The 26,443-nt window shown below is 49.3% G+C and overlaps 1 protein-coding gene across 2 annotated transcripts; it reads right to left on the reverse strand.

Moving 5' to 3' along the window:
* PORCN (porcupine O-acyltransferase) lies at positions 1-26,427 on the reverse strand. Of its 2 annotated transcripts, XM_088658338.1 has the most exons (15): positions 26,251-26,418; positions 23,754-23,898; positions 21,282-21,474; positions 20,894-20,937; positions 20,265-20,446; positions 19,088-19,218; positions 15,878-15,892; positions 13,566-13,580; positions 9,414-9,539; positions 8,857-8,957; positions 5,171-5,247; positions 3,943-4,006; positions 2,607-2,692; positions 2,220-2,330; positions 1-719 (listed from the first exon to the last, which is right to left on the reverse strand). In XM_088658338.1, exons 2-15 carry the CDS (start codon positions 23,887-23,889, stop codon positions 618-620), a joined length of 1,383 nt encoding a protein of 460 aa, XP_088514464.1. In that variant the 5' UTR covers positions 23,890-23,898; positions 26,251-26,418; the 3' UTR covers positions 1-617. The 2 variants fall into 2 exon arrangements, with proteins under 2 accessions (XP_088514464.1, XP_034953015.1); XM_035097124.3 differs by lacking the exons at positions 13,566-13,580; positions 15,878-15,892 and having other exon boundaries at positions 26,251-26,427.
* Positions 26,428-26,443: the final 16 nt, after the last annotated feature.

Below are 26,443 nucleotides of genomic sequence, written 5' to 3' on the forward strand. Positions count from 1 at the left end.
TTACAATCAACCAATCATCAGACTTTACTGAAGAAAGAGCCCACAATCCCAACAATAACCAGGGATGCCATGACAGCCGCCGATGCAGTCCTGACAGTCAGCCGCAAGGGAGCAAAAGGAGCTAAAAAGAGGGGGCATGCATGGGGATCATGTGGGGGCAACAGCTCTAACATAAAACAATTACATTTAAAATCATACAAGGAGGAGAAATGGTGCTGTAACTTCCACACCTGGTCATTAAAGGGAGCCCCAAGATGGGCAGACGGGGGCCAGCAATTTCCCAGGGGGCAGAAGGAGGGAAGGAAGTCTAAAACCAAAAGCAAGACCACCTCTGTGTGTTTGGGCTACCTTTCTCAGCAGCCCCTTTCCACATGGGACCTGATTTCCTTCCTTTTGTGAGGGCATTGGGTCAGGGCCTGCCACAGCGTGGCGGAGCACAGTCTGCCCTGCCCAGAGGCCCCTTCCCCCAGTAAGTGTCCCAAGAGGGGGGGGGAAAAGGGGCCAGCCGGCGTGTCCAGGGGGGTGCATCCGATTTCCTTGAAGGAGACGAGGTCTGTTCCGCCTCTCCTTCCTGGACTTTCTGCTCCGTCTCCTCAAGTCGGCACAGAGGTCGCAGCTCAGCTGATGAGGCGGTAGAAGACCCAGGAGGCGAAGGTTGCCCAGTGGCTGGCCCAGCTCAGCTCAGACCATTTGTGTATGGTGTAGGACATCCCGTAGCCCTGCAGGGTAAGGAGGGAGGGCAGGGGAGGGAAAGTTCTTACAAATGTAAGCTTAACACAGACAAAGAAGGAGGTGCTGAGAGGGAGGGATGCTCCAGGCAGACAGCTTTAGCTGCCCCCCCCAAAAGCATCACAATCTTTCTTTCTGCAGCAATCAGTGGGCCCAGCCTATGCCATAGAACGGCATTTATTTTCTTTTTCAAAAAAATAGCATAATTTGTAAGTAATCCCACTCCCCACCCCACCCCTGTTGGATTTTTTGAATAGTCAATTTACTTTAGAGCCGGTCTAATGTAAATACTGTCTGTTTAAGAGAAACAGGTGCCTGTGTTTCTGTTAATTGCTCACAGGCGTGGGCTCTGCTTCTTGTATATAAGGCTCTGCCAGAAAGCCTTCTGTATCTCTTAGTTAGATCTTTCAGTTTGATTCATCTCTAAGTAGATCACTCTCTCAGTTTAAGAGATTCCCAGTTGAATCTTAGTATGAGAGTTGCTTAGTTATAATGCTGGTTTGCTGTTAATTCTCGGGTAGTTTAATGGGAGTTTTGTGGGAGGTTTCGGAAAGTGGGTAGATAACATTGCTAAGAGAGAAAGCATTTATCTTTAGTTTAAAGTCTCTTTAGAGTCAGTTTGTTTTTCAGTTAAAGAAACCCAACCGTTTGTATTTTCATCTGCATACTTTTAAACGAGTGTGCAGCTAGTAAGGGGTTTCATATAAGGAAGATAATTCCCTACGCTCTTGGTGGTGTTTTCTTAGCCAGGTCAACTTCTGACTGCGTATACTCTGCGTGAAGCGTACTTTAAAGGGCCGCTGTAAAACTGGGATATATGATTTAGGTTAAGCAGGTTTCAATATCCAGTTTTCTCCAATATTATTCTTATCATATATATATATATATATATATATATATATATATATATATATATATATATATTATTTTCCAATAACCCCACCCCACGCCCCGAAAAAACTCTCTTCTGGGCAGAGGCAGATTTAGTGCAGTGCAAACAGTTTTGCCATGCTGAGCGCTAAGCCTAGGGGGCGCTGCAGGGTGCCGCAAATATGATAAATTGAGCAGAACCAGAAGGCAATAGGCATAGGGCTCCGGATTTGGGGCTTGCAGAGGGCGCTGCGGAAATTTGAAAGACCAAAGTCCACCCCTGCTTCTGGGGCATCCTGCCTCGTCCTACTTCTTCAACACTCTTGCTATTGCCTTAGTGTTCCTTTTTGATTCCCCCCCAAAAGCTCAACAACTTTGGTCTCCACCTTTCCCTTTAAAAAGCTCAACAACCTTGCCCCCCCCTCAAGAAAAGCTCAACAACTTTGGTCAATCCTCCCCTAAAAAGAAAAACCTCAGCAACTCTTGGCAATGACAATAGGTAGATCATAGGCGGTCTTTTTATACTGTGAGTAGATCGCAGTCTCTTGGGAGTTGCACGTGCCTGTCCTAAAGTATGGCCACCACAACTGCCCAATGAGTCTGTGTTTTGTCCCTTTTACCTGCTCTTCCACGGAGTCGTCTGCATCCATGTCAAATAACGAGCCTAGGTAGGACAAGTGGAAAATGGCGAGCGCTCCAAAGAACAGGTTGAGGAGGTAAACCCAAAGACTCTGCAGAAGGAGGAGAAGTGGAGGCTCAGTCAAGGGGCACCCAACTAGGTATCACTCTGCTATAACCGGCAGGGTTGGAACTAAGCGAGGAGCAAGGAGCACATCTGGCATGTTCAGCTGCACCCACCCCCATACTAAAAAAGAATGCAGGAGGCGGAGCCAGAAAAGACATCCACCTGAGGCACCAGGAAGATCGTATATATTGAGCTCCCAGACCCCTGGTATGGTGGCATAAGGGGGCACCCGTAGATCCTCGGAACCCAAGGCACATCTCACCGTGTTGTGGCGATGTGAACACCCTGGCGGGCACCTCTTGGAGAGTATGCAGGCATCAAAGATGACGGCGAGCCTCTTCCGGAGAACTAGGCAGAAAGAAAGCAGTAAGTTAGCGAAAATGTACAGAACTAACTCAAATCTCTGTTGGAAATGTAAGGAAAAAGAGGGCACCTTTTACCATATATGGTGAAATTGTAAAAAGATAAAGGAATTCTGGGAAATGATATATAATAAATTTTAAAAATGTTTAAAATAACTTTAAGAACAGGAATTTTAGGTGCAGATATGCTGAAGACTTTTTAGAAGACTGTCCATGTACACAACTACAGCTGCCAAGGATGTTGCTTGCCTAGTGATGGAAAGAAGACAAGATACCGACAAAGTTGGAATGGCAGATGAAATTGCTTGACTATGCAGAGATGGCAAGACTGACAGGGAAAATCAGAAATCAGGAAGATCAAAACTTCAGTAGAGAATGGGACAAATATAGATTGTACTTAAAAGAACACTGTAAACACTTGAACTCTTTGGGAGGCTTTGAATGACTCTTGCAATGTTACATAAACTTTGGATATATTGGAGAAGTGTAATTTGGATGAACTATAATATGCAGTTGATTAAGATACTTAAAGGACACATGGAGGCGAGGAGGGAAGTCTTAAGATTTGGAAGAATCTTGCTTTATTTTAGATTTAGAGGAAAACAACTACCAGACTTTTAGAAGACATCTGAAGGCAGCCCTGTTCAGGGAGGCTTTTAATGTTTAATAGATTACCGTGTTTTATTTTTCTGTTGGAAGCCGCCCAGAGTGGCTGGGGAAACCCAGCCAGATGGGCGGGGTATAAATAATAAATTTTCATTATTATTTTATTGAAAAATGTTAATTGTGATTTATTTTGTAAAACCGATAAAATTATAGAAAGAAAGAAAGAAAGAAAGAAAGAAAGAAAGAAAGAAAGAAAGAAAGAAAGAAAGAAAGAAAGAAAGAAAGAAGTGGTTGCATGTGAGTGAGGCTGTGCTCAAGAGCTGTCTTTGCTGCTCAAAGCCTAAATACTGGTTTTAGATCATGGCTTGTTAACTGACTGTCGTTTATTCAAAGCACAGTTTCCTGTATTTGGATTAAACCAGTCACTGTGGTTTGTTACATATGGCAAAAGAAAGCTCTGAATACCACCCCCGTGAGTGCAAAAGAGGGACCAAGGGGAGGAGAGGGCATGCATGTAACAAACCATAACCTGTCTTTATGTCTGAACTGGGCCAATTTCTGGGCCAAGGCTAGATGGAAGTAAAGAACCACCCAAATTTGGTCCCCAGCCAAAGGAAAGAGGGAACTCACCGTGTTCAATGTAAGTGATAAACCCCAGGGAGAGCAGCACAGCCGCCAGGTGGAAGCTCAGCCCCTGGGAAGGAAGAGGGAGAGAGAGAGTTCTTCAATTGGAATAGAAATCTCAGGACAGGGATTGCGTCTTGCTTGCATTCTCGAAGAAAACAAACTGCTTTCCAAGGGTCTCCCCCTCCCAAGAATAGGCTTAATGAAGCAAAGACAAATGGCCCCCAATGCAATAGTGCCCACTCCCCTGAAGTCTTGCTGATTGCAAGAAGCTCTTTTTGCGGGGTCTCACACGGGAAGGGCAGAATCTCTTCTGGGCAGGCAAAGTCATGCAGAGTCTCTTTCAGCAGAGATCTCGGACGTCAGGACCATGGCCAGCTGCCAGTGGGCCTTCCCATCCGCAGCTCTCCCTCCTGTTGCAGCTACAGAGGGATGTTGCTTCAGCAGAGAGCTGAAGCCTTAAGGCAGCTGGCAAGACCTATACTGCAGGTAGCCTCAACTTCTTGAAGGAGCTGTCTGCACTCTAGAAAATGACTTTTTTCTGCTTCTACAACCGCTGGCTTCTACATGGGGCTGGAGATGACTGAGGATTCCTCCTCTGAGATCAAGGAAGGTAAACAGGCCCTTTCCTTACAATAGGAGGCCACAGAAGAAGGCCCTGAAGGTTCCTCCCTGAGTGGATCAGCCTGTATCTCATAAACATCTGTGTCTTCCTCAGGGCTTGGCAGAGGATCACAATGTCTCTTTTCCATATATGGCCCTTAGAGCACCCTGGAGTTGTCACCTGCTGCCATTTCCACCTCTGCCTGGCAGCCATTTGGTGCATATTGGGAAGGAAACAGATGAAGGTCAATAGGTTTGTCCTGAGTAGCCATGAGTGAAAGGGAGCGATCATCAGGCCAGCCCTGCCTTACAGCAGGGCAAAGCAACCTACTTTTAAGCAGCACCCAGGGCATAGCTGCCAAGTTTTCCCTTTTCTCGCGAGGAAGCCTATTCAGCATAAGGGAAAATCCCTGTAAAAAAGGGATAACTTGGCAGCTATGACCCAGGGGTGAGGTGAAGCACTGGCAAAATGCCTGGGGACTAGTCCATGTGATTGTGAGCTGCCTTGGCGCCTCTTACAGGTAGAAAGATGGGGCACAAATGTTTGAGATAAACAAATTCGTACATGTTTCGTCATGACAGGGTGTGACCAAGGAACAGGAGACAGCGGCTTCTGTAGAGGGATACTTACATGTAGAAGGGCACTAGCTGCATAGGTTACAATGATTGCTGAGAAGGTGCCCAATTTCAAGGAGTTCTTGAAGACATCTGGAAACAGGTGGAGAAAGTTAGTGATGGGACAGCATGTTCTGCTCCCTACTGGGTGCCCTGGCCAGCTTTTCCCCACCTCAACTGAGATGCAGTAAAATGCATTTACTTCAAGCTACTACATTTATCTGTTCCAGACACTCGGCCACTGAGTTTCAAAGTATTTCCTGGAAGCTGTCACTCCTCTTCTTCCCACATAGCAGTGGATTGGTGAGAATCTCTCCTAGTTGGCCAGTTGTTTTTTTTCTTTTTGCAGCTTACCAATGTAACAGATTTATTGTGGGATAAACAGACTTGATCAGATACAGGAAGGGTTATCCTCAGAGATATGAGCAGGGTGGGAAATTGCAAAGCAGTTTGGCCAAACTATGAAAGTGAGAGATTCTGTCTGTGACAATTCCAGGTCAAGCTTAAATGTATACAAGATAAACATATCAACCGTTCGCAACTTCAATAAGAGGTGATAACAATGTCTTTCCAGTTTCACTATGCTAATTCAATACCAGTCTCCTGAGACAGACATGAATGCCAACTAACCAACCAAAGTGGAAGGAGGCCAGTTCTAGGGCATGACGCTGCCATAGACTTAAGAATCTGAACAGCTTTGCTGGTTGAGATTCATTTTGGGGGAAAGGAAAATGTGGCTCTTCCAGATCTTGCTGGACTACAACTCCTATCACCCCTGACCACTAGTCATGCTGGCTGAGGCTGATGGGATTTGGAGTCTAACAATATCTGGGGTGTCATACGTTCAGCATTCTGTTCCCAATATTGGCCACCTGGACACTTTTGGGAAGCTTACAGTAGGCTTCCCTTTGTCATTTAACCATATCATATGGAAATCATAGGTACGCTGCCTCCTAACATGGACGCTCCATTTAGCCATCCTGCCAAGCAGCTTTCGATGGGGCTCATCCTCCACAAATCTCTTCAAACTATTTTAAAGCCATCACATTTCATGGCAGAGAAACTCCACAGGTTAATCGCCGCACCTTGTGTGAAGAAGTACTTCCTTTTTTGTCAGCCCAGAACCTACTTAAAAGGGGCTCCTGCGGCTCTTGACTAGTAAGAGGCAAAGAGATTTAAAGGTAAAGGTAAAGGTACCCCTGACCATTAGGTCCAGTTGTGACCGACTCTGGGGTTGCGCGCTCATCTCGCATTATTGGCCGAGGGAGCAGGCGTATAGCTTCCAGGTCATGTGGCCAGCATGACAAAGCCGCTTCTGGCAAACCAGAGCAGCACATGGAAACGCTGTTTACCTTCCCGCTGTAGCGGTTCCTATTTATCTACTTGCATTTTGACGTGCTTTCGAACTGCTAGGTTGGCAGGAGCTGGGACCGAGCAACGGGAGCTCACCCCGTCACAGGGATTCGAACCGCTGACCTTCTGATCAGCAAGCCCTAGGCTAGAGCAAGCCCTAGGCTCAGAGATCAGCAAGCCCTAGGCTCAGAGATTTAGATCTGTCTAAATGCCCAGCATCAGGCAAGAAGATACCTTAGTCCATTTCAGGGCTCACAGATCTGAAATCTGTCCCCCACTCCCCAATCTGCATGTGTGGATTAACCCTACCATATAATCTCAAGCCTACCCCCCAGGATTTGTAAATACTTATAGCAATAGAGAGAGGTCTTCTGGGTAGTCTACATCCCCCTCCCCAGTGGTAAGAGGGGGTGAAGACAATGGGAGACCCAGGAACCTAACTACCGTGTTTCTCATATTATAAGTCATGTCTTATATTAATTTTTTTTCCAAAAAACACGACATGGCTTATTTTTGAGGGATGTCTTATTTTTTAATAAAGTGCACGCGGGCGCTGTTTGCCGGGCTTGTCAAGCCCAGCAAACAGCGCCCGCCGATCTTCGGTGACAGGCGGGGGTGGGCGGAGAGCGGAGAACGATCTCCGCTTCCCCCCCACCCCCGCCTGTCACACAGCACAGGTCGGCGGGCGCTGTTTGCCGGGCTTGTCAAGCCCAGCTAGGAGCGCCCGCCGATCTTCGGTGACAGGCGGGGATGGGGGGAGAGCGGAGAACGATCTCCGCTTCTCCCCCACCCCCGCCTGTCACACAGCACAGGTCGGCGGGCGCTGTTTGCCGGGCTTGTCAAGCCCAGCAAACAGCGCCCGCCGATCTTCGGTGACAGGCGGGGGTGGGCGGAGAGCGGAGAACGATCTCCGCTTCCCCCCACCCCCGCCTGTCACACAGCACAGGTCGGCGGGCGCTGTTTGCCGGGCTTGTCAAGCCCAGCTAGGAGCGCCCGCCGATCTTCGGTGACAGGCGGGGATGGGGGGAGAGCGGAGAACGATCTCCGCTTCTCCCCCACCCCCGCCTGTCACACAGCACAGGTCGGCGGGCGCTGTTTGCCGGGCTTGTCAAGCCCAGCAAACAGCGCCCGCCGATCTTTGGTGACAGGCGGGGGTGGGGGGAGAGCGGAGCACGATCTCCGCTTCCCCCCACCCCCGCCTGTCACACAGGACAGGTCCGAAGATCGGCGGGCGCTGTTTGCCGGGCTTGTCAAGCCCAGCAAACAGCGCCCGCCGATCTTTGGTGACAGGCGGGGGTGGGGGGAGAGCGGAGCACGATCTCCGCTTCCCCCCCACCCCCGCCTGTCACACAGGACAGGTCCGAAGATCGGCGGGCGCTGTTTGCCGGGCTTGTCAAGCCCAGCAAACTGCGCCCGCCGATCTTCGGTGACAGGCGGGGGTGGGGGGAGAGCGGAGAACGATCTCCGCTTCCCCCCCACCCCCGCCTGTCACACAGCACAGGTCGGCGGGCGCTGTTTGCCGGGCTTGTCAAGCCCAGCTAGGAGCGCCCGCCGATCTTCGGTGACAGGCGGGGATGGGGGGAGAGCGGAGAACGATCTCCGCTTCTCCCCCACCCCCGCCTGTCACACAGCACAGGTCGGCGGGCGCTGTTTGCCGGGCTTGTCAAGCCCAGCTAGGAGCGCCCGCCGATCTTCGGTGACAGGCGGGGGTGGGCGGAGAGCGGAGAACGATCTCCGCTTCTCCCCCACCCCCGCCTGTCACACAGCACAGGGCCGAAGATCGGCGGGCGCTGTTTGCCGGGCTTGTCAAGCCCAGCAAACAGCGCCCACCGATCTTCGGTGACAGGCGGGGGTGGGGGGAGAGCGGAGAACGATCTCCGCTTCCCCCCACCCCTGCCTGTCACACAGCACAGGTCCGAAGATCGGCGGGCGCTGTTTGCCGGGCTTGTCAAGCCCAGCAAGGAGCGCCCGCCGATCTTCGGCTCTGTCCCCCGATGCGCGACGGCTCGGGGAAGCAGGCAGGGAGCTCCTGCTGTGTCCCGCGCCTTCGCCTCTCGCTCGGTCGGGGCTACACGACATGGCTTATTTTCGGGGTATGTCTTATTTTTCACCAACCCTTAGAAATCCTGTCATGGCTTATTTTTTGGGGATGCCTTAAAATATGAGAAACACGGTATGCTGGGAAGCATCTTCTGGGGGGCGACAGGTTCCCCATCCCTGCCATAAGGGGTCACTGACCTCCCTTCCTCAGGGAGCCATTGTCAGGGGCGATGCCCAAGGCTGAGGGTCCTCATGTAGCCTGTTTCTAAGGCTCCACATAACTAACACAGCAGGTGCACACATCCTTACAGGAGTTCAGCCAACGGGACATGGGCAGGTTCCAGCTGGTGACCACCTCCACCATGGAACGGGGCAGCTCCACATTCAATGGGCGAGACACTGTCAGATCCCTGGAAGGAGGAGGGAATAAAATCATTATGCAGGCCAGAAATCAGGAAGGGGGGTCTTTGGATTCATGGAAAGTCTCCACTGACCTGGCAACAACAGGAGGCTATAATCTGAATCATGTCTAAGCCAGAAGTCAGTCCCACTGAATTCAACAGAGCTTAACTCCCAGGTAAGTACAGTTAAGATTGCAGCCTAAATTCAACCGAGTCTGAATCAAAGCCATTATTATTATTAATAACTACCCACCAAAAAACAAACCATGGAGGGGGGGGGACCTGACCACATTTAACACCTTTGCAAAAACTATTCCAGCAGACCGGGTTATGCATAAAAGTTACTTTAACATCTGTTTTCTGATTTGCCTATTTGTGGGATTTAAGGAGGTTACATTTTTAGTACAGTATCCTAGGCACCCCCCCCCCCACCTCACACACACACACCCCTGCAACAACACTCACCATTTCAGGTTGTCTTTCTCCTCTGTGAAGCCAGACCCTGCCAACGTGGCCGTTGTTTCGGACAGGAAGCCCACAAAATAGTTGCTGAAGTGGAAGGAGCTAGCGCTTTCGTAAGCCCGAAGCCAGCTACGATGCAACAGCAAGACACAAAGATGTAAGAACGGTCCAGCTGGATCAGGACAAAGGCCTCTCTGTCCTCACAGTGGCCAACCGGATGCCTACGGGAAGCCTACAAGCAGGACCTGACAGCAACAGCACCCTCCACATTGGGGATTCCCAGAAACAGGTGTTCACAGGCAGACTGACAGCGGAACATAGCCCTATACCCCCATGACTTTGTTTAATCCTTTTCTAAAGCCATCTGATTCCATGGTGCTGTATGAAGAAGTGTTCTCTTTATTTTATTTAGATAGGCGGAACAATTAAAACACCAAGAAGTAAAAACCAGGTAATAATACAATAAATTAAAAAACAACACATTGGAACTACAGTTATAGTCATACCTCGGTTTAAGTACGCCTCGGTTTGAGTATTTTCAGTTTAAGTACTCCGCGGACCCGTCTGGAACGGATAAATCCACTTTCCATTACTTTCAATGGGAAAGTTCACTTCAGGTTAAGTACGCTTCAGGTTAAGTACAGACTTCCGGAACCAATTGTGTACTTAAACCGAGGTACCACTGTAATATCCTGGGTACTATGGAACAGAACTGCAGGGCTGCAAAGAACACATTATGTATAGGGTATACAGTCAAACCTCAGTTCCCAAATAGCTCTGTTCTGGCTCCCAAAGGCTGAAAACCTGAAAATAAATGCTCCGGTTTTCGAACGTTTTTTGGAAGCCGAACGTCTGATGTGGCTTTCGCTGAGTGCAACCATTTGGAAGTGCAACCAATTGGAAGCCATGCCTCGGTTGTCGAACTTTTCGGAAGCTGACCGGGCTTCTGGAATGGATTCCATTCGACAACCAAGGTTTGACTGTACTTCTCTTCGTAGGTGGTCACAGTCCCAAATAAAGTTGGGTTTTGAGAGAGGAGGTCCAACTTAGCTATCCATACAACCCATAAACACCAGAAGAGGCTCACCAGGCACCTTTGACTCAAGAAGCCTTAGCAAGACCCTTACACCAGCAAATCTGACACACTTTGCCCAGCAACCCTCCAAAGCAAAGGGAGAATGAGAAGGAGGGATTTCCAGATTAATAGCCACTTCTTCTTTTTTTTATAAGATCACCTGTTTCATACTTGATAGACAACAGAGTCAGAGCTGGGTCTGAGAGTATAAGCTGCAGAAACAACCGCCGAGATTTCCTGAAAAACGCAAGTCCGAAAAGCTGCCACTACTAGGCACAACTACCATCTGTGGTAGTCTATGCCCAATATGCAACAACCCCACCAGCATTGCATGGGCAGGTATTGGTTTACTCTTCCCATTGTAACAGGTGCACTGTATCATCATGTTCGACAGTGGGATTTGCTGCCAAGGAGTGTGGTGGAGTCTCCCTCTTTGGAGGTCTTTAAGCAGAGGCTTGACAGACATAGGTCAAGATTGCTTTGATGGTGTTTCCTGCTTGGCAGGGGGTTGGACTGGATGGCCCTTGTGGTCTCTTCCAACTCTATGATTCTATGATCAGAGCCCCACCTGATGCACCAATTCTTTAACTCTGGCTGAAACTGAGCGGGGTTTGCTTCACTGGACTCTCAACTCTCTTTCATCAATATTTCTGCCCAGATCCGCCTCCCTCTCTCAGACTAGATGCTGTCCCCCCTTCTTCCGACAGAAATCCTTTGTACAATAAAGAAACCGCCCCTTTCAAGCTTCCAGACAAGCCCATACAAATGTGCTCATAAAAGGTGAGCATTCTGAGTGGGCCTTCCGTTCTAAGGACAAGTGTACTAAAAAGATTGAATTTGCACCATTTGAAAACCGCTCACCGGAGTGCCAATGAGCTTCAGGCATGCCTGTTCATTTGTTGCCCTCTAACAGATCCAAAACACAGAAGCAACTCTTGATTGCCCAATGACCAAAGTGACCACTCTCAAAAGTAGATTGGAAACGAGGGTGTTCTCCAAATGGAGTAAGAGGAGAAAGTGTGGGGGGGTCAAGACTTTGACGGAGCCCCTCCAGATTTTGAGTGTTGTTCTGTAAAATGGATTTTCTATCAACTGCAGCCTCTCCAGGGTGAGCTTCAGAAAGGGGGCTGATGGATCAGCTATGCCACCCTTGAAGATCAGGTGTGTATCTGCTCAGGTGTATATCCGCTCCTTATACAATCGAGCGCGAGCAATGGGTGGGGGTTGACCACATAAGATTGCTGGTATAGATGCCTCGCCCCCTGCCCCCCCGCCCCGGGCCAGATCATAAGAAATGTTTCATAATAAAGGGCAGCAATGCAGTGTGAGGTGGCAGTAAAAAATGGGGACAGTTAAACTATATATGAAACGCAAACAAAAAACTCCGGATTTAATGCGTTCCGAACGCACATTCGTAAGTCGAAAAAATGTGTAAGTCGAATCCCATAGGAATGCATTGGGAGAAAAAACCCTACCTAAAAATTCGTAAGTAGAAAATATCCTATCTAAACCGCATCCAAGATGGCAGACGGAGCTCCATTCGTAAGTAGAAACATTCGTAAGCAGAGTTATTCGTAAGTAGAGGTACCACTGTATAAAGAGAGGGCCTTGATAGATATCACTCGGTGGCTCTGCTCTCTTTCTCAGCTCCCGTTGCAGTCCAAAGGTTCTTGCTTCTAGAGCTCTCCTTCTGCTGTTCCCAGGGCAAGGAAAACAGATGTGCACAAACACATGGTTTTACCATTGTCAGCTGGGATCAGATCCTTGCAGCCCTTCTGGGACTTCCAGGTGTACTTTGGATAGTAGCACACCTGCATCTCATAGAGTAAGGTGCAGTATAGAACTTAGCCTTATGCCAGGAAGCCAAATTGAAAGGGAAGCCCCCTACCCCTTAATACTCACCCCCTTTTGCAGCAGCAATGGGTCTAAAACCCTGTTACCGCCTTAACTTTAATCTTGAAAAATCAGAATTGTGCTCTCCCCATATTTCATCATGTGAACATTATGCGCAACTTCAAGTACTGCGCCTTTAACTTTAGAATCATAGCCCTAAGTCCTGTGTTTGGCTGTCCTGTGAGCCCCCAGCCTGATAAACCTGTTCAGTGTCTAAAGAAGTCACTTTGACTGGTAATTTCAAGTCAGTGAGCCAAAGACACCGGTCCATCCCTGCCCCCTGAGAAGATCCTGGGATCTGATTATGGGATCTGTACCCTATGTACTACTGCTCCTCCAGACGTAACTGCAAATCTCAAGTAGCAATTTTTAGTTTCTCCATTTTCCTTAGGTGGCAGGTGCTCATGCCAAAGCTCTCCCTAGCAGTTTTAGTAACCCCAGACCAGGCATGTCAAACCTGCGGCCCTCCAGATGTTTTGGCCTACAACTCCCATGATCCCTAGCTAGCAGGACCAGTGGTTGGGGAAGATGGGAATTGTAGTCCAAAACATCTGGAGGGCCGCAGGTTTGACATGCCTGCCCCAGACAGTCATTCTTCATTCACAGAGAGTTCCTGATTAGTAGAGAAAAGAGCTACATGCAGGTCAGCAGGTAACTCTTAGCATCCCAGTTCCGATCCCTCCAATGGCGTTAACTCTGCAAAATGGGGATTTGAAGCTTTTGTCGGCTCAATGCCAATTGCATTCCCTCTATGAGCCAACCATCGTGGAATAATACTAGTTTGGCATAACTGCCACTTGATGCGTTAAAGGAGCCCTCGGGGGCAGGGAGTAAAAGAGCTAGACAACCGTCTTGCTTGGTATTAAGCCACGTCACATCAATCCTGAATCTTCCAACATTCAACTTCCCTGGCTTGGAGCTCCCATATTATGGAAGAGGAAGCAAAACTTCTCCCGATCCACCTTCTCCCCACTGCGCCTGAAGTTCTACACCTCTACCCTCTCCTGCTGATTTACTCACCTTTTCACTAAACAAAAAAGCCCCAAATGTTGTAACCTCCCCTCCCCACAGGAGCTGCTCCAACCCCAACCCCTTGATTCTTTTGCTTGCCTGCCTTTGAAGCCAGTGAACCTCTGCAAACCCACACGGTGGGGAAGCGAAGAAACAGAAGTCGCATGAAGACTCACCTCACCAAGGTGCTCCTGGCAGAACCAAGAAGGGAAATAACATGGCAGGAGCGAGAAACAGAGAGGGAAGAATAAAGATATCAGTAGATATTGGGGCATTAAGGTGTTCCATATTGACTGAACCCAGAACTATAAAAAAAAGCCGCAGAGAGCCACGACTGGCAGTGCCTACATGCCGAAGATTTCAGTTGTATTTTGGATAGCATTGGTTTGCACTGAACAAAGCCAGGCCTGTGGGTATTGTATTCTATGATAGTGTGCAAGTGCAGAAATTTCATTAACAGCTCTTTCATTAACATCTGCATGACAAACTTGTCAAACGGAAGGTGCTTTCCTCCTCTGTGGCAGGAAAAGGCAGGAGCCCTGGCTTAAAAACATAATAGTTGCCTCACTGGATCAGAACAAGCTTCCTATTTCTCACTGTGGCCTCCTAGACACTTCTTAAAGGTAAAGGTAAAGGGGCCCCTGACCATCAGGTCCAGTCGTGAGTGACTCTGGGGCTGCGGCACTCATCTCGCTCTATAGGCCGAGGGAGCCGGCGTTTGTCCGCAGACAGCTTCCGGGTCATGTGGCCAGCATGACAAAGCTGCTTCTGGCAAACCAGAGCAGCACACGGAAACGTCGTTTACCTTCCCACCGGAGCGGTCCCTATTTATCTACTTGCACTTTGATGTGCTTTCGAACTGCTAGGTTGGCAGGAGCTGGGACCGAGCAACAGGAGCTCACCCCGTTGCAGGGATTCGAACCGCCAACCTTCTGATCAGCAAGCCCTAGACTCTGTGGTTTAACCCACAGCGCCACCTGGGTCCTAGACACTTCTTAGGAGCTCACAAAGAACAGCATAAAGGCAGGGGTGGGGGTGCCAGAGGGGCTGTAGCCCTGGGTGTGGATTTTTGAGGGTTCAGGAAGCAGGTGGCCCCAGCGCAGTGGGGCGCTCCTCTCTTGGTGGCGGAGGAACCAACCCTCAGGGAGAGGAGCACTGGGCTGGGCCTCACTGGGGGCACTGGCATGGGGGGGCACCTGGTTCATGCCCGCCCCGGGCACTGTGAACTCACGCAATGTTGCTGCATAAAGCTGATGGCCACATGCTGTTGTTTGATGGCAGCATTTGGTACTTTAAAGGCAGGCTGCCTTTACAGACGCAGGGTCCTCCATTGAGCTATGTGCCTTCGTAGGTTGTGATTAAGGTTCTGGCATGAGTGCAGTGCAGACTAGGCCTCACTGCACAGAAACTCTGCACATCACCAACAGCTCGGTTGGGGGCTTCATATGTGTAAACCTGTACAATCCATCTACTTATTCATCTTCTCATCCAAATCAGTTTTGGGAGGATTTAATATTTATCCTTGATAAATCTGTGGCTGAATTCCCGAAGTCAGAGATTCTTATAATGGGGGACTTTAATGCCAGAATTGGAGCAGATATAAGTTCATTTACCGATATGTCACAATTATTCATAGAAGAGGAGTGGTTTCCTACATGGAATTCACACGACAAGACCATCAATAGGGCTGGCATCATACTGCTGGAGTTTACCATTAACTGCGGGTTGCTCAGCTTGCATGGCACACCCAAAGACTGGTCCGGGGGATACTATACTTTCCTAGGAACTAGAGGGGCTAGCGTTATAGATTACATCTGGTCCTCCTCAGTATTGATTGACAAGGCATACTGTTTCAATGTGTTCAACAGAACCGAAAGTGACCACCTTCCAATCGCCCATCTCCTTCCACCACACACAGCTGGGGCCTCCCAGCTCCCTCCACCTCCAGGATTCATTGATCTTAGCCCCCGGACGTAAGAAGTGGGATAGTCCTCCTAAATTGCCCTGAGATTCTAACAGAAAGAAGTGGAGTGCTCAAGCCATGGAATAAGTCACAGTACACAAGACTCGGGAAAAGAAAGCCAGGCCTTACTTCAAAGCCACCAGGTGACACAGACCTAAGCAGGGCGGAATGGCGCAGACCACAGAAACGGCAAGCAAAGCAGCCACTGACTAGACGAGGACAGCAGACACACCGGACACAGCCCACAAGGCAAGACACAGCGAGCACAATGGAAACGAGCCAATGGCGATACGTCGGTTGCTGGGCCTCACAGTGGGAAAAAACAAACCGTGTCTGGAACATGGCGAACAGACTGAGGGAGCCGTGACCCCACGGCGCCTCCCGTCAAGAGACAGAACAGATGCGTTGCCACTGATGGAAGCCACAAAAGACACGTGAAGGTTAAGAATGCAGCTGTGCAATGAGTGAGATGATGCAGCCCGGCAGCTGGAGAGATGTGCTGGGGTGTGTGTATGTGTGTGTTACCTGCTCCTGCGCTTCCTGTTGCAAGTAGCGCGATCCCAACAGAGTCCAACAGAGAGAGGACCGGGAGGGAGAGGGTGGATACAAGGAAGCAAAAGAATGCAGAAGAGAAAGAGAAAGAAAATGAGCTCATCAGGCTTTAGGACGTTCCAAATAATATTTAAAACGCTATTTAACTATGTGGCAGGGAAAGGTTTGATAAAGAGCTGCTTCTCGTACCTATGGGACCGCCTCTCCCGGTATGACCCACAGAGGACATTAAGGTCCACAAATAATAACATATTGGAGATCCCGAGTCACAAGGTGGTTAGGCTGGCCTCGACCAGTACTGGCCCCGACCTGGTGGAACGCTCTGTCTCAGGAGACTAGGGCCCTGCGGGATTTGTCATCTGTTCATAGGGCCTGCAAGACAGAGCTGTTCCGTTTGGCCTTTGGACTGACGCAGTCTGACCCCGGGGTTACCCTTCCCTAAGGTTTTATCTTATAATGGTTTTATCTTTCTTGTAGATTTTTAATTTTAAAATTGAATTGTAACATTGTATTAATCTGCATTTTAACTGAATTGTTTCTTTTATACTTGCGTTGATATTTTTGTTGTTAGCCGCCCTGAGCCCGGTCTTGACTGGGAAGGGAATAATAATTATTGACTGGGAATAATTATTATTATTATTATTATTATTCTCCCAGTATGGATGGAAAAGGCCACAGCTGCTGAACTTCTCCCTGGCCTAGCATCCACTAAATTCAAGGAAGTGCAACTCTTAAATGCTTCAGTATTCCTGGGATCCTCCCTTCGTTCACTGTACCTATGCAAAATTTTAACACAGAACTGGAAAGGGCAATTGGAACGAGAGGCTCCACAACAGGGCTTCACTGAAAAAAAAACCCCACACACCAAAAACCAACCACTCCCCAGCAACCACTGCCCAGTAACTAACTGGCAGCCACTTTTGATAGGCTCTTCCTTCACAGATTTGTTCAAACCACTTTTGGCCCACCGCATTTCATGGCAGAGAAACTCTATGGTTGATTGAGACTTGTGTGAAGAAGTACCGTACTTTTCAGTCTATAAGACACCCCCATGTATAAGACGTCCCCTATTTTGGGGGACTCAGATTTAAGAAAATGGGGGGGGGATGGCACAGAGTTGTTGAGGGGTTGTTGTTTTTTTGCAAAGGATTACCCAGGTTTGTTGAGCTTTTTTAGGGGGGACTGCCAAAAATCGCTCACCCACACGCGTCACTAAATCCGACTCTCGTCTGTCCCATCACCGGCAGAAGCTGCCAATTGCCCACCCAACTGCCGGAGTGTTATTGAGCAGCAACCAATAACACGAACAATAGCCGCTGACAGCCACAGCAGCAACCAATCAAACATCCACCCTATGCACTATCCATGTATAAGATGACCCCCCCCCCCACACACACTTTTTAGCATGATTTTAAAAGGACAAAACATAGCCTTATACACGGAAACGTACGGTACTTTCTTTTTCTGCAGATGCATCGTCAGTCTTAAAAGCGGGGTCCTGCAGCAACATTGGGGGAAGGACACAGGTTCCTCACCCCCACAGCAAAGGACCACAGCACCTTTATCTGCTACAGTTATTCCAAGGCCCAAAAACAATCTCAGGGTGAAGATACCAGGCACATATCAGAGCCCCAGCATGGGGAATCGGTCTGGCTCTCCAGAGGTTGCGAAACACAACTCCTGTCATCTTCAGTCACTGGCCTCCTGGGAGCTGATGCCATCCAACAACTAGACCAGAGCTTTCCAAACTTTTCATGTTTGTTTGTTTAGACATGCATCATTTTGCGACACAGCAATTTGGTTTTAGGGACCCAGGTGGCGCTGTGGGTTAAACCACTGAGCCTAGGGCTTGCTGATCAGAAGGTCAGCGGTTTGAATCCCTGTGACGGGGTGAGCTCCCGTTGCTCGGGCCCAGCTCCTGCCAACCTAGCAGTTCGAAAGCATGTCAAAATGCAAGTAGATAAATAGGAACCGCTACAGCGGGAAGGTAAACGGCGTTTCCGTGTGCTGCTCTGGTTTGCCAGAAGTGGCTTTGTCATGCTGGCCACATGACCTGGAAAGCTATACGCCAGCTCCCTCGGCCAATAATGCGAGATGAGCGCGCAACCCGAGTCGGTCACGACTGGACCTAATGGTCAGGGGTCCCTTTACCTTTAATTTGGTTTTACTAGCAAACCAGAGATTAAACTAACCCCTTTCCAGCCCCAGGAAGAGTGCGGGGAGTGTTCATGCGACACACCTACACACTTCAGCCGACACACTAATGTGTGGCAACTCACAGTTTGGAAAGCTCTGAACTAGAGGGCCACAGGCCCCTCCCTTCTGCACTAGTTGCCAAATGGCTTGTGGATGTGAAAGCATTTCTCTCAGGGCTTTAAAGGAAAAGCCTGGAAGCCCTTCTGAACTGTATAGCCAGCAGCAAAACGGCTGCTGGTCGGAGTTTAGAGTAGCTCACCCTGTATAAAACATATCCCCCTGTGTCCCCTAGGTGCTAAACAGCATCGCAGATGGAAGATAAATGCCATATTTTGGCCCACCAAGCCCAAAGATGAGCTAGAAGCTGAGGTTTTAGAACAGGGGATGTAATACTGTGCCCAGAACTGTATTTTGAGATGTCTCCACAGCAGGAAACATATAATTAGTCCACCATGTTAATTAACCTAACCCTGGGTCAATGAATCTGGAATAGCTTCACCCACAAACACCCACAGAAAGGGGTAGAACATTCAGCCTTTTCCTTATGTTTATCCACTCTGATTCCAGTCACAAGGTGGCAAAGGAGTGTTAAGGGGCAGCTAACCTGCATTAAATGACCTGATATATATGGTCAAGGACCATATCCCATATACCCTATTTCACTTTCCTCCTCCCCCCTCCAATATTCGCAGGAGAGTTTTTTGTTGTTTTTTAAGAGCTTAAAGTAAGTGCAATACATCTCTCTGAACAATTCAGAGGCATGGAGGAAGAGAGGAACTCGGACAATAAAGTCCACTTGCCTTTTAAAAAATCCAGTAATTAAAAATATACTAGGGCCCACCATTCTACAGCACGCTTCCCGTCTGGCCTGTGAGGAGTCCAAAATCTCCATTAGCTCACTGGCTGGATTCCCTAACAAACCCAACGGGCCAGCTGCATGGAGCCTGGGGCCGAGGTCAGAGTATCTCTTTGGAGCAACCAACTTACTTCCTGAGTAGCTTGTAGCTGTAGAGGGGTATCAAGTAAGAGAAGAGATAGGGGGCCACACAAGTGGACATGATGAGGCACACAAGGCAGAGGAAGAAGCTCAGGAAGACCTTCTGGAGCCAGGAGAAGCTCTGTATGAGAGGAAAGAGAGAGAAAATACCATCTTTCACACTGTTTTTCGGTCATTATCTTAGTATGAATAGAAATGAGAGACCCTCTTCATGTCAACTCATCAGATATAAGGTTGCTGCTGTTGTTGTTATCTATATACTGCCCTATACCCAGAGGACTCGAGGCAGTTCACAGAACAAAATCAAAATGGAAGACAGCAGCATTGCAGCTGACGTTCGGGGTTGGTGGCCGTGTGACAGCACCCAGAGAGTCACAAAGACTGAGAGATTGTGGGGGGGGGATGGGGGGCTCGTTTAATCTCACTGTAAACAAGTGTTACAGTGACAATAAAGTATATTTCTATTTTCATTTGAACAAGGGATGCAGTGTTTCTATTTTCCAGGAACCGTCTCGGATTTACAAAAGCCATCCCAGATTCTGATTTGATCCCAGAACGTCCCGATTCTCCTTAGTACATCCTTATTTTCATCAGAGAAATGTTGGAGGGTATGGAGTTATCCAACCCCCAAGCCATCTGAAGGCAGCCCTGTATAGGGAATTATTTTTAATGTTTAATTTTTAAAATGTTTTTATTTATGTTGGAAGCCGCCTAGAGCAGGGGTAGGCAACCTAAGGCCCGTGGGCCGGGTGCGGCCCAATCGCCGTCTCAATCCAGCTCGTGGACGGTCCAGGAATCAGTGTGTTTTTACATGAGTAGAATGTGTCCTTTTATTTAAAATGCATCTCTGGGTTATTTGTGGGGCATAGGAATTCGTTCTTTTTTTCCCTTTCAAAATATAGTCCAGCCCACCACATGGTCTGAGGGAAGGTGGACGGCCCACGGCTGAAAACGCTTGCTGACCCCTGGCCTAGAGTGACCGGGGGCAACCCAGTCAAATGGGCAGGGTATAACAACAACAACAACAACAACAACAATAATAATAGCTTGGGTAGGATGGATGTGGGTTTCCAATATTCAAAGATCATGCCCTTTTACTGGACCCCCAACTAACCAGGCCCTGTTCCCTATGCTGTGCCAGGAATAAACACATAATAGGGAGCTCACCATTCTCCGGCTTTCCACGGCCTGCTGGTAGGTACGGAAGCGGAACCAGGGTCCAAAGATGACCGTCCCAATGAAGTAGATATAGCCCATGAACTCTACTGGGGACGGGATGGCTGGCACCTCGCCCCGGTCCAGATCAAAGCCCAACGACACAGCCTTCATTGCCACGATCATCTGGGCACCTGGTGGAAGGGAGCAGACAGACACACAATAAGAGATTCAGTGCTTCAGTGCTTGCCAGTAACCTATGGAGACCTCACTGCCCAAGATGTGACCTGACTTATGAAAAAGTATCAGGCAAATGGAGAGAAGATATTCCATGGTGGCTGAATGGGACCACCAAATAGAGGGGGATGTAATTCCTTTTAATGGAAAACTCAGGTGCTGAGTGCCAAGAGGATTGTAGACAGAACAGAGCCACTAAGAAACAAGGAAGAGCTATTGGCAGCCAAACTCAAGAGTCGAAGAAGTACTATATATTTCAAAACCCACCTCCCTGCAAAACAACAACAACAATCCAATGAAAACCAAGCGTTCCTTGCAGAGTGATAGGTATGAATGCTGCACTTGGAGCAACTTGGAAAGGAAGCACATTCATCAAGCTCTAGAAAGATCTACAAAACACTCACCTCTCATCTTATGCCAGCTCACTGTGTCCACCATGTGCATCTCCCTGCAAAAAGGAAGGGCGGGGGGAGAGGGGGAGAAGGTCAAAGATGGGAAACTGTTATGATCCCTCAGGTGGCGCAATGGGTTGGCTGTGAAACAGAAGGTTGGTGGTTCGAGCCCACCCAAGGACAGCTGTGGGCTGGATTCCTGCATTGTAGGGGGTTGGACTAGACACTCAGGGGTCCCTTCCAATGGCCAAGCTGCCAACTTTGTTCCACATTTGTCTAGATCTTCTTAACTTCTGTTGCACTCCGCTTCCCATTAACTACTCTTCTTCATCCAGCCAACCACTTATGGCTATAGCAGCCTGTGAGCAGCCCTCCCTACCTGCTCCTGGCCCTCACTCACCCCATGAGCAAGTAGATGAGGATGGTGATGGAGAGAAGGACGCCGCGCTGGGTTGAGTGGCGACAGAGGAACAGCACCAGGTAGCACAGGAGGCTGAGGAGGACGACCCAAACCATCTGCAGCTGGAAGAAGTGGTAGAGGGCGTAGAAGCCGCTGGCGACTGTGCTCAGGTGCTTGACATAGGATGGCAGAGCTGCGAGGAGAAGGCCAGAGAGGAAAATGGAGGTCAGGTGGAGAGAGGGTCAGGGGACATAGGCCCATGGCCCCATCCGCACTATACATTTAAAGCAGTATCATGGCACTTCAACAGTCATGGCTTCCCCCAAAGCATTGTGGGAAATGCAGCTTGTTGCGAGGTGCAGAATGTTGTTAAAGGTAAAGGTAAAGGGACCCCTGACCATTAGGTCCAGTCGTGACCGACTCTGGGGTTGCACGCTCATCTCACATTATTGGCCGAGGGAGCCGGCATTTGTTCACAGACAGCTTCCTGGTCATGTGGCCAGCATGACAAAGCCACTTCTGGCGAACCAGAGCAGCACACGGAAACGCCGTTTACCTTCCCTATTTATCTACTTGCACTTTGATGTGCTTTCGAACTGCTAGGTGGGCAGGAGCTGGGACCGAGCAACGGGAGCTCACCCCGTCACAGGGATTCGAACCGCCGACCTTCTGATCAGCAAGCCCTAGGCTCAGTGGTTTAACCCACAGCGCCACCCCTATTACCCTCCTGGAGCTACAGTTTCCAGAGTGGTCTTAACAGTCAATCCCTAGTCCCTGGGAACGCTGGGAATTGTAGCTCCGTGAGGGGAATAGGCGCCTCCTAACAGCACTCAGCGCCCTTAACAAACTACAGCTCTCAGGATGCCTTGAGGGAAGTGTATGGTTTGGAAGGGGCATGGACTGTTTTGTCTATCTGGCCCAGTATTGCCCACTGACATGGGCAGCAGCTCTCCACAGTCTCAGGCCTTCCACATCACCTGCTCCCTGCTCCTTTTAAGTGGGGATTTGAACTTGGAACCTTCTGTGTGCAAATCAGGGGCTCCATCACTGAGCTAGGTCCTCTCCCCTCAAGATCCCTCCTCCATACTCCCCAGCTGTGCATTTACCTTGGAAGAGAAAGAAGACACCCTCCGCAGTCATTTTACGCTACACATAAAACAGCAGTTGTAAGAAGGGTAGGAGCTGTAACTAGAATGGGAAAGAAAGCTGGGGCTTGCATTAGGACCTGGTAGGTAAAAGCCCTTTCGAAAGGGGAATGCTGACAACAGCAGGTCCACTACAAATAAAGGGAAACGTTTGAGCTTTGAGTGGAGGGAATGGCGCTGCGGCTCCTCCCTCCCCAAGCATCGCTCCAGTCTGCCTGGAACTATACCCTCCATCTCACGTCTGGCCGTGCTTCCTGTCCACAGATGTAGCTCAGCAATGACATCCAGACTGAGAGAGAGAGCTGTGGTTGTTGCAGCAGGAGGAAAAGCAGGCACCGTGTGTGTGCATAAATCCCCAGCAGGTGACCAATGGGGTGCCCTCCAGATGTTTTGGGCTAAAGCTCCCATTACCCTTGACAACTAGGTTTGATGGGAACTGAAGTCTGGAAGGCATCACCTTGGCCACCCCTGATTTAGGCATGTATGGTTTAACCAAAATTAAATGGTAACGAAATCATTTCTTAGTTCATCATAGGTAATGGTAAAGGGACCCCTGACCATTGGGTCCAGTCGTGACCAACTCTGGGGTTGCGGCGCTCATCTCACGTTATTGGCCGAGGGAGCCGGCGTACAGCTTCCAGGTCATGTGGCCAGCATGACAAAGCCGCTTCTGGCGAACCAGAGCAGCGCACAGAAACGCCGTTTACCTTCCTGCTGAAGTGGTACCTATTTATCTACTTGCACTTTGACGTGCTTTTAAACTGCTAGGTTGGTAGGAGCTGGTATTGAGCAACGGGAGCTCACCCTGTCATGGGGATTCGAACCGCTGACCTTTTGATCGGCAAGCCCTAGGCTCTGTGGTTTAACCCACAGCGCTACCCGCGTTCCTTTAGTTCATCATAACAATATCTTAAATGATGGAGCACTTCGTCCTGAGCATTTTGGTGTAAGAATGCTTTTGCTGCGAACTAGGATCTCCCCAACTCCCATCAGCCTCAGCTAGCAAGGCCAGGAATTATGAGAGTTGTAGTCCAGAAGCATCTGCAGGGCCACATGTTCCCCAATTACTGTCAAATCTAGTGGGGGGGGGCATGGAATCCCAAGACTCATTCTCGTAACACCAAACCATGGTTTGGCATTACTTCTGAACAGTCTTTCTTTCCACTGGGCCACAGCTGTGATGCAATTGCACAAAGCAAGAGAGCTGCGGGGAGCTGGATTTAGATGCAGATCGTGAGTGAGAGCAGTATGGGGTTGCAACGCAGAGTTCCTCATGGGTCTGGTGAATGCCCTGGAGGACTGCGTGCCTAAGATTGTCTGCACTTACCCAATCTCCAGAGGAGACGGCACACGAGGCACAAGAGCAGAAGTGTCCAGACCTGCTCAATGCCTTGCTGAGCAGTAGGCAACACGCAGCCGCTCAGGAGCTGCTGGTAGAACTCTTCCCGGGTGAATGTGGCCATGGCCGCAGCCTGGAGGAAGCAGGAGACAAAGGGATGTCAAGATGGGTAGCTAAGAAACCCCCTCCCCATAGCTAGTATGCAAGCTCTAGCACATGTGCCCATCTCCAGAGGCAAGGCCAGATTTCCAGGCTGCTAAGATCCATGCCACCATATGCTGATTTGGGTACTCAGGTTGTAGAGAGTTGCAGAATATGCACGACTGCATTGCACTTTAAGCCTCCACCATTTCCTCTGGACACAGAGCAAGCTAAGGATTAGTTGCAGCACATGCTGCTGTTGTTTAGTCGTTTAGTTGTGTCCGACTCTTCGTGACCCCATGGACCATAGCACGCTAGGCACTCCTGTCTTGCACTGCCTCCCGCAGTTTGGTCAAACTCATGTTCGTAGCTTCGAGAACACTGTCCAACCATCTCGTCCTCTGTCGTCCCCTTCTCCTAGTGCCCTCAATCTTTCCCAACATCAGGGTCTTTTCCAAGGATTCTTCTCTTCTCATGAGGTGGCCAAAGTATTGGAGCCTCAGCTTCACGATCTGTCCTTCCAGTGAGCGCTCAGGGCTGATTTCCTTAAGAATGGATAGGTTTTATCTTCGTGCAGTCCATGGGACTCTCAAGAGTCTCCTCCAGCACCATAATTCAAAAGCATCAATTCTTCGGCGATCAGCCTTCTTTATGGTCCAGCTCTCACTTCCATACATCACTACTGGGAAAACCATAGCTTTAACTATACGGACCTTTGTAGGCAAGGTGATGTCTCTGCTTTTTAAGATGCTGTCTAGGTTTGTCATTGCTTTTCTCCCAAGAAGCAGGCGTCTTTTAATTTCGTGACTGCTGTCACCATCTGCAGTGATCAGCATATGCTTACTTCCACAAAAGCTCAGGTAGGCATGCTGAATCTGTAGGGTTGCCAGACTCAATAGTGGACTGGACTTCTGTGCCTTTAATTGCCCTGCTCTCTTTTGAGTCTGGAAACCTTAAAGGGAAACCAGCAGACCCTTTGCTTGGAAATTAAACAAAGGGTCTGCTGGTTTCTCTTTAAGGTTCCCAGACTCAAAAGAGAGCAGGGCAATTAAAGGCACAGAAGTCCTGTCCACTATTGAGTCTGGCAACCCTATGAATCTGCCTAGATCCTGGAATCCTCTCTTCATGGTGGTGATCCTTCTTAAGCCAAACAACAGGCACAGCAGTGATGGGCACATTGCCCATGTAGCAATGGTGCACAACCCACCCACAACTGTGCTACATTTGTTGTAGGTCTTCTGCTCTGTACAGTATTAGCATTAAAGAAGCAGGGGAAGCCCCCCTTTAGGCATTCTCTTGGTAGCAACCCTTAACATGCTTGCAATGGTGGTAAATTTCACTAAAATCTGTTACTTGCTTGAAAAGAGCAAATACAAAAGCTACTAAGGTTGCTTGTGATTTAAGATTAACCTTCCTCTGCTTGATCACCTGGAAGCAATTCTTCAGGGGCAGAGTGGTTGTATACAGGCCTGGTAAAAATAAGAGTAAGACTACCAGCATATGTTATTCCCAAAAAGCTCCAAAAAGCTTCCTTTAAGGGCAGATAAAGAGAGGCAGGAAGTGCCACCAAAATATGGACCCACTTGAATAAAACATTGGGGGCTCCTGTGACCACGGCTGATGGACAAGAAAGGAAATAGCCAGATGAATACTGTAGTAATAATCTACGGTGCAAGAGAGATGGCCGGTGAGAAATAGGTGATGGATGAATAAATGAGTTGAACGGCTGAAAAGTTGCATATAGAGTGATCACGGGTACATAAAGGGAGGCTGCGGCCTATTCGGTAGCCCGCCGGCTGGAAGATGCAGGGAGCGGTTTTGCAGGCCGGGGATTTGCTAGGTGCAGGAAGGGAAGGAAACGCTGCCTGGGGGAACGCATGGACCATAGACAAAGGAAAACTCGTCGTCGGGATTCGAGAGAAAATCAGATCGGGATTCCCCTTCGCGGCAGCCACTCGCTTTCCTTTCCCCCTTCCGGCATGCAACTCTGGGGGAAGCCCTTTCCCCTACCTCGCTCTCCCCAGGACACCCCGGCCCGTTTCCCTGGGAGACACAGATTGTAGAAGGAGGAGCAAGCGAGCGGGGGGTGGGGGTGGAAATCCCCTTAAAAGATGCCCTGACTCCGTCGATCTAGTGGTGCTCTCGAGGGATTCACATCTAGGAGGGGGCAAATCCTAAACAGATCGAGATGCCCTTTCCCTAACTGCAATGCGGGAGACCCGGGAAGAGGCCATAGCCCCCCTCCCCCAGCGTGCGCCCTCTCTCTCTCCTTTCCGGCCAGATGTTCCCTGCAGCTCCAGCTGCGCTTCTTAAAGAGGCAGCCCCTGGGTCTTGGAGAACTCACCGAGGTGCCTCCTTCCACCACCACCCTCCTTTTCCAGCTCTCCGGGGATGCGTGCCGGGTTTTCTCCCTTACCCCCACCCCCACCCACCCCAAGCTGGAAAACTGGGAAAGGAAGGGGAGGTCGGCGCTGGGAAAGAGGAGCAATAATCCCTTTTAAAATTGGAGGCGGATCGACTCGGGAGGCCAATGGGAA

The sequence above is a fragment of the Zootoca vivipara genome, chromosome 15, assembly GCF_965207765.1.
Source record: "Zootoca vivipara chromosome 15, rZooViv2.hap1.1, whole genome shotgun sequence".
NCBI classification, from domain to species: domain Eukaryota; kingdom Metazoa; phylum Chordata; class Lepidosauria; order Squamata; family Lacertidae; genus Zootoca; species Zootoca vivipara.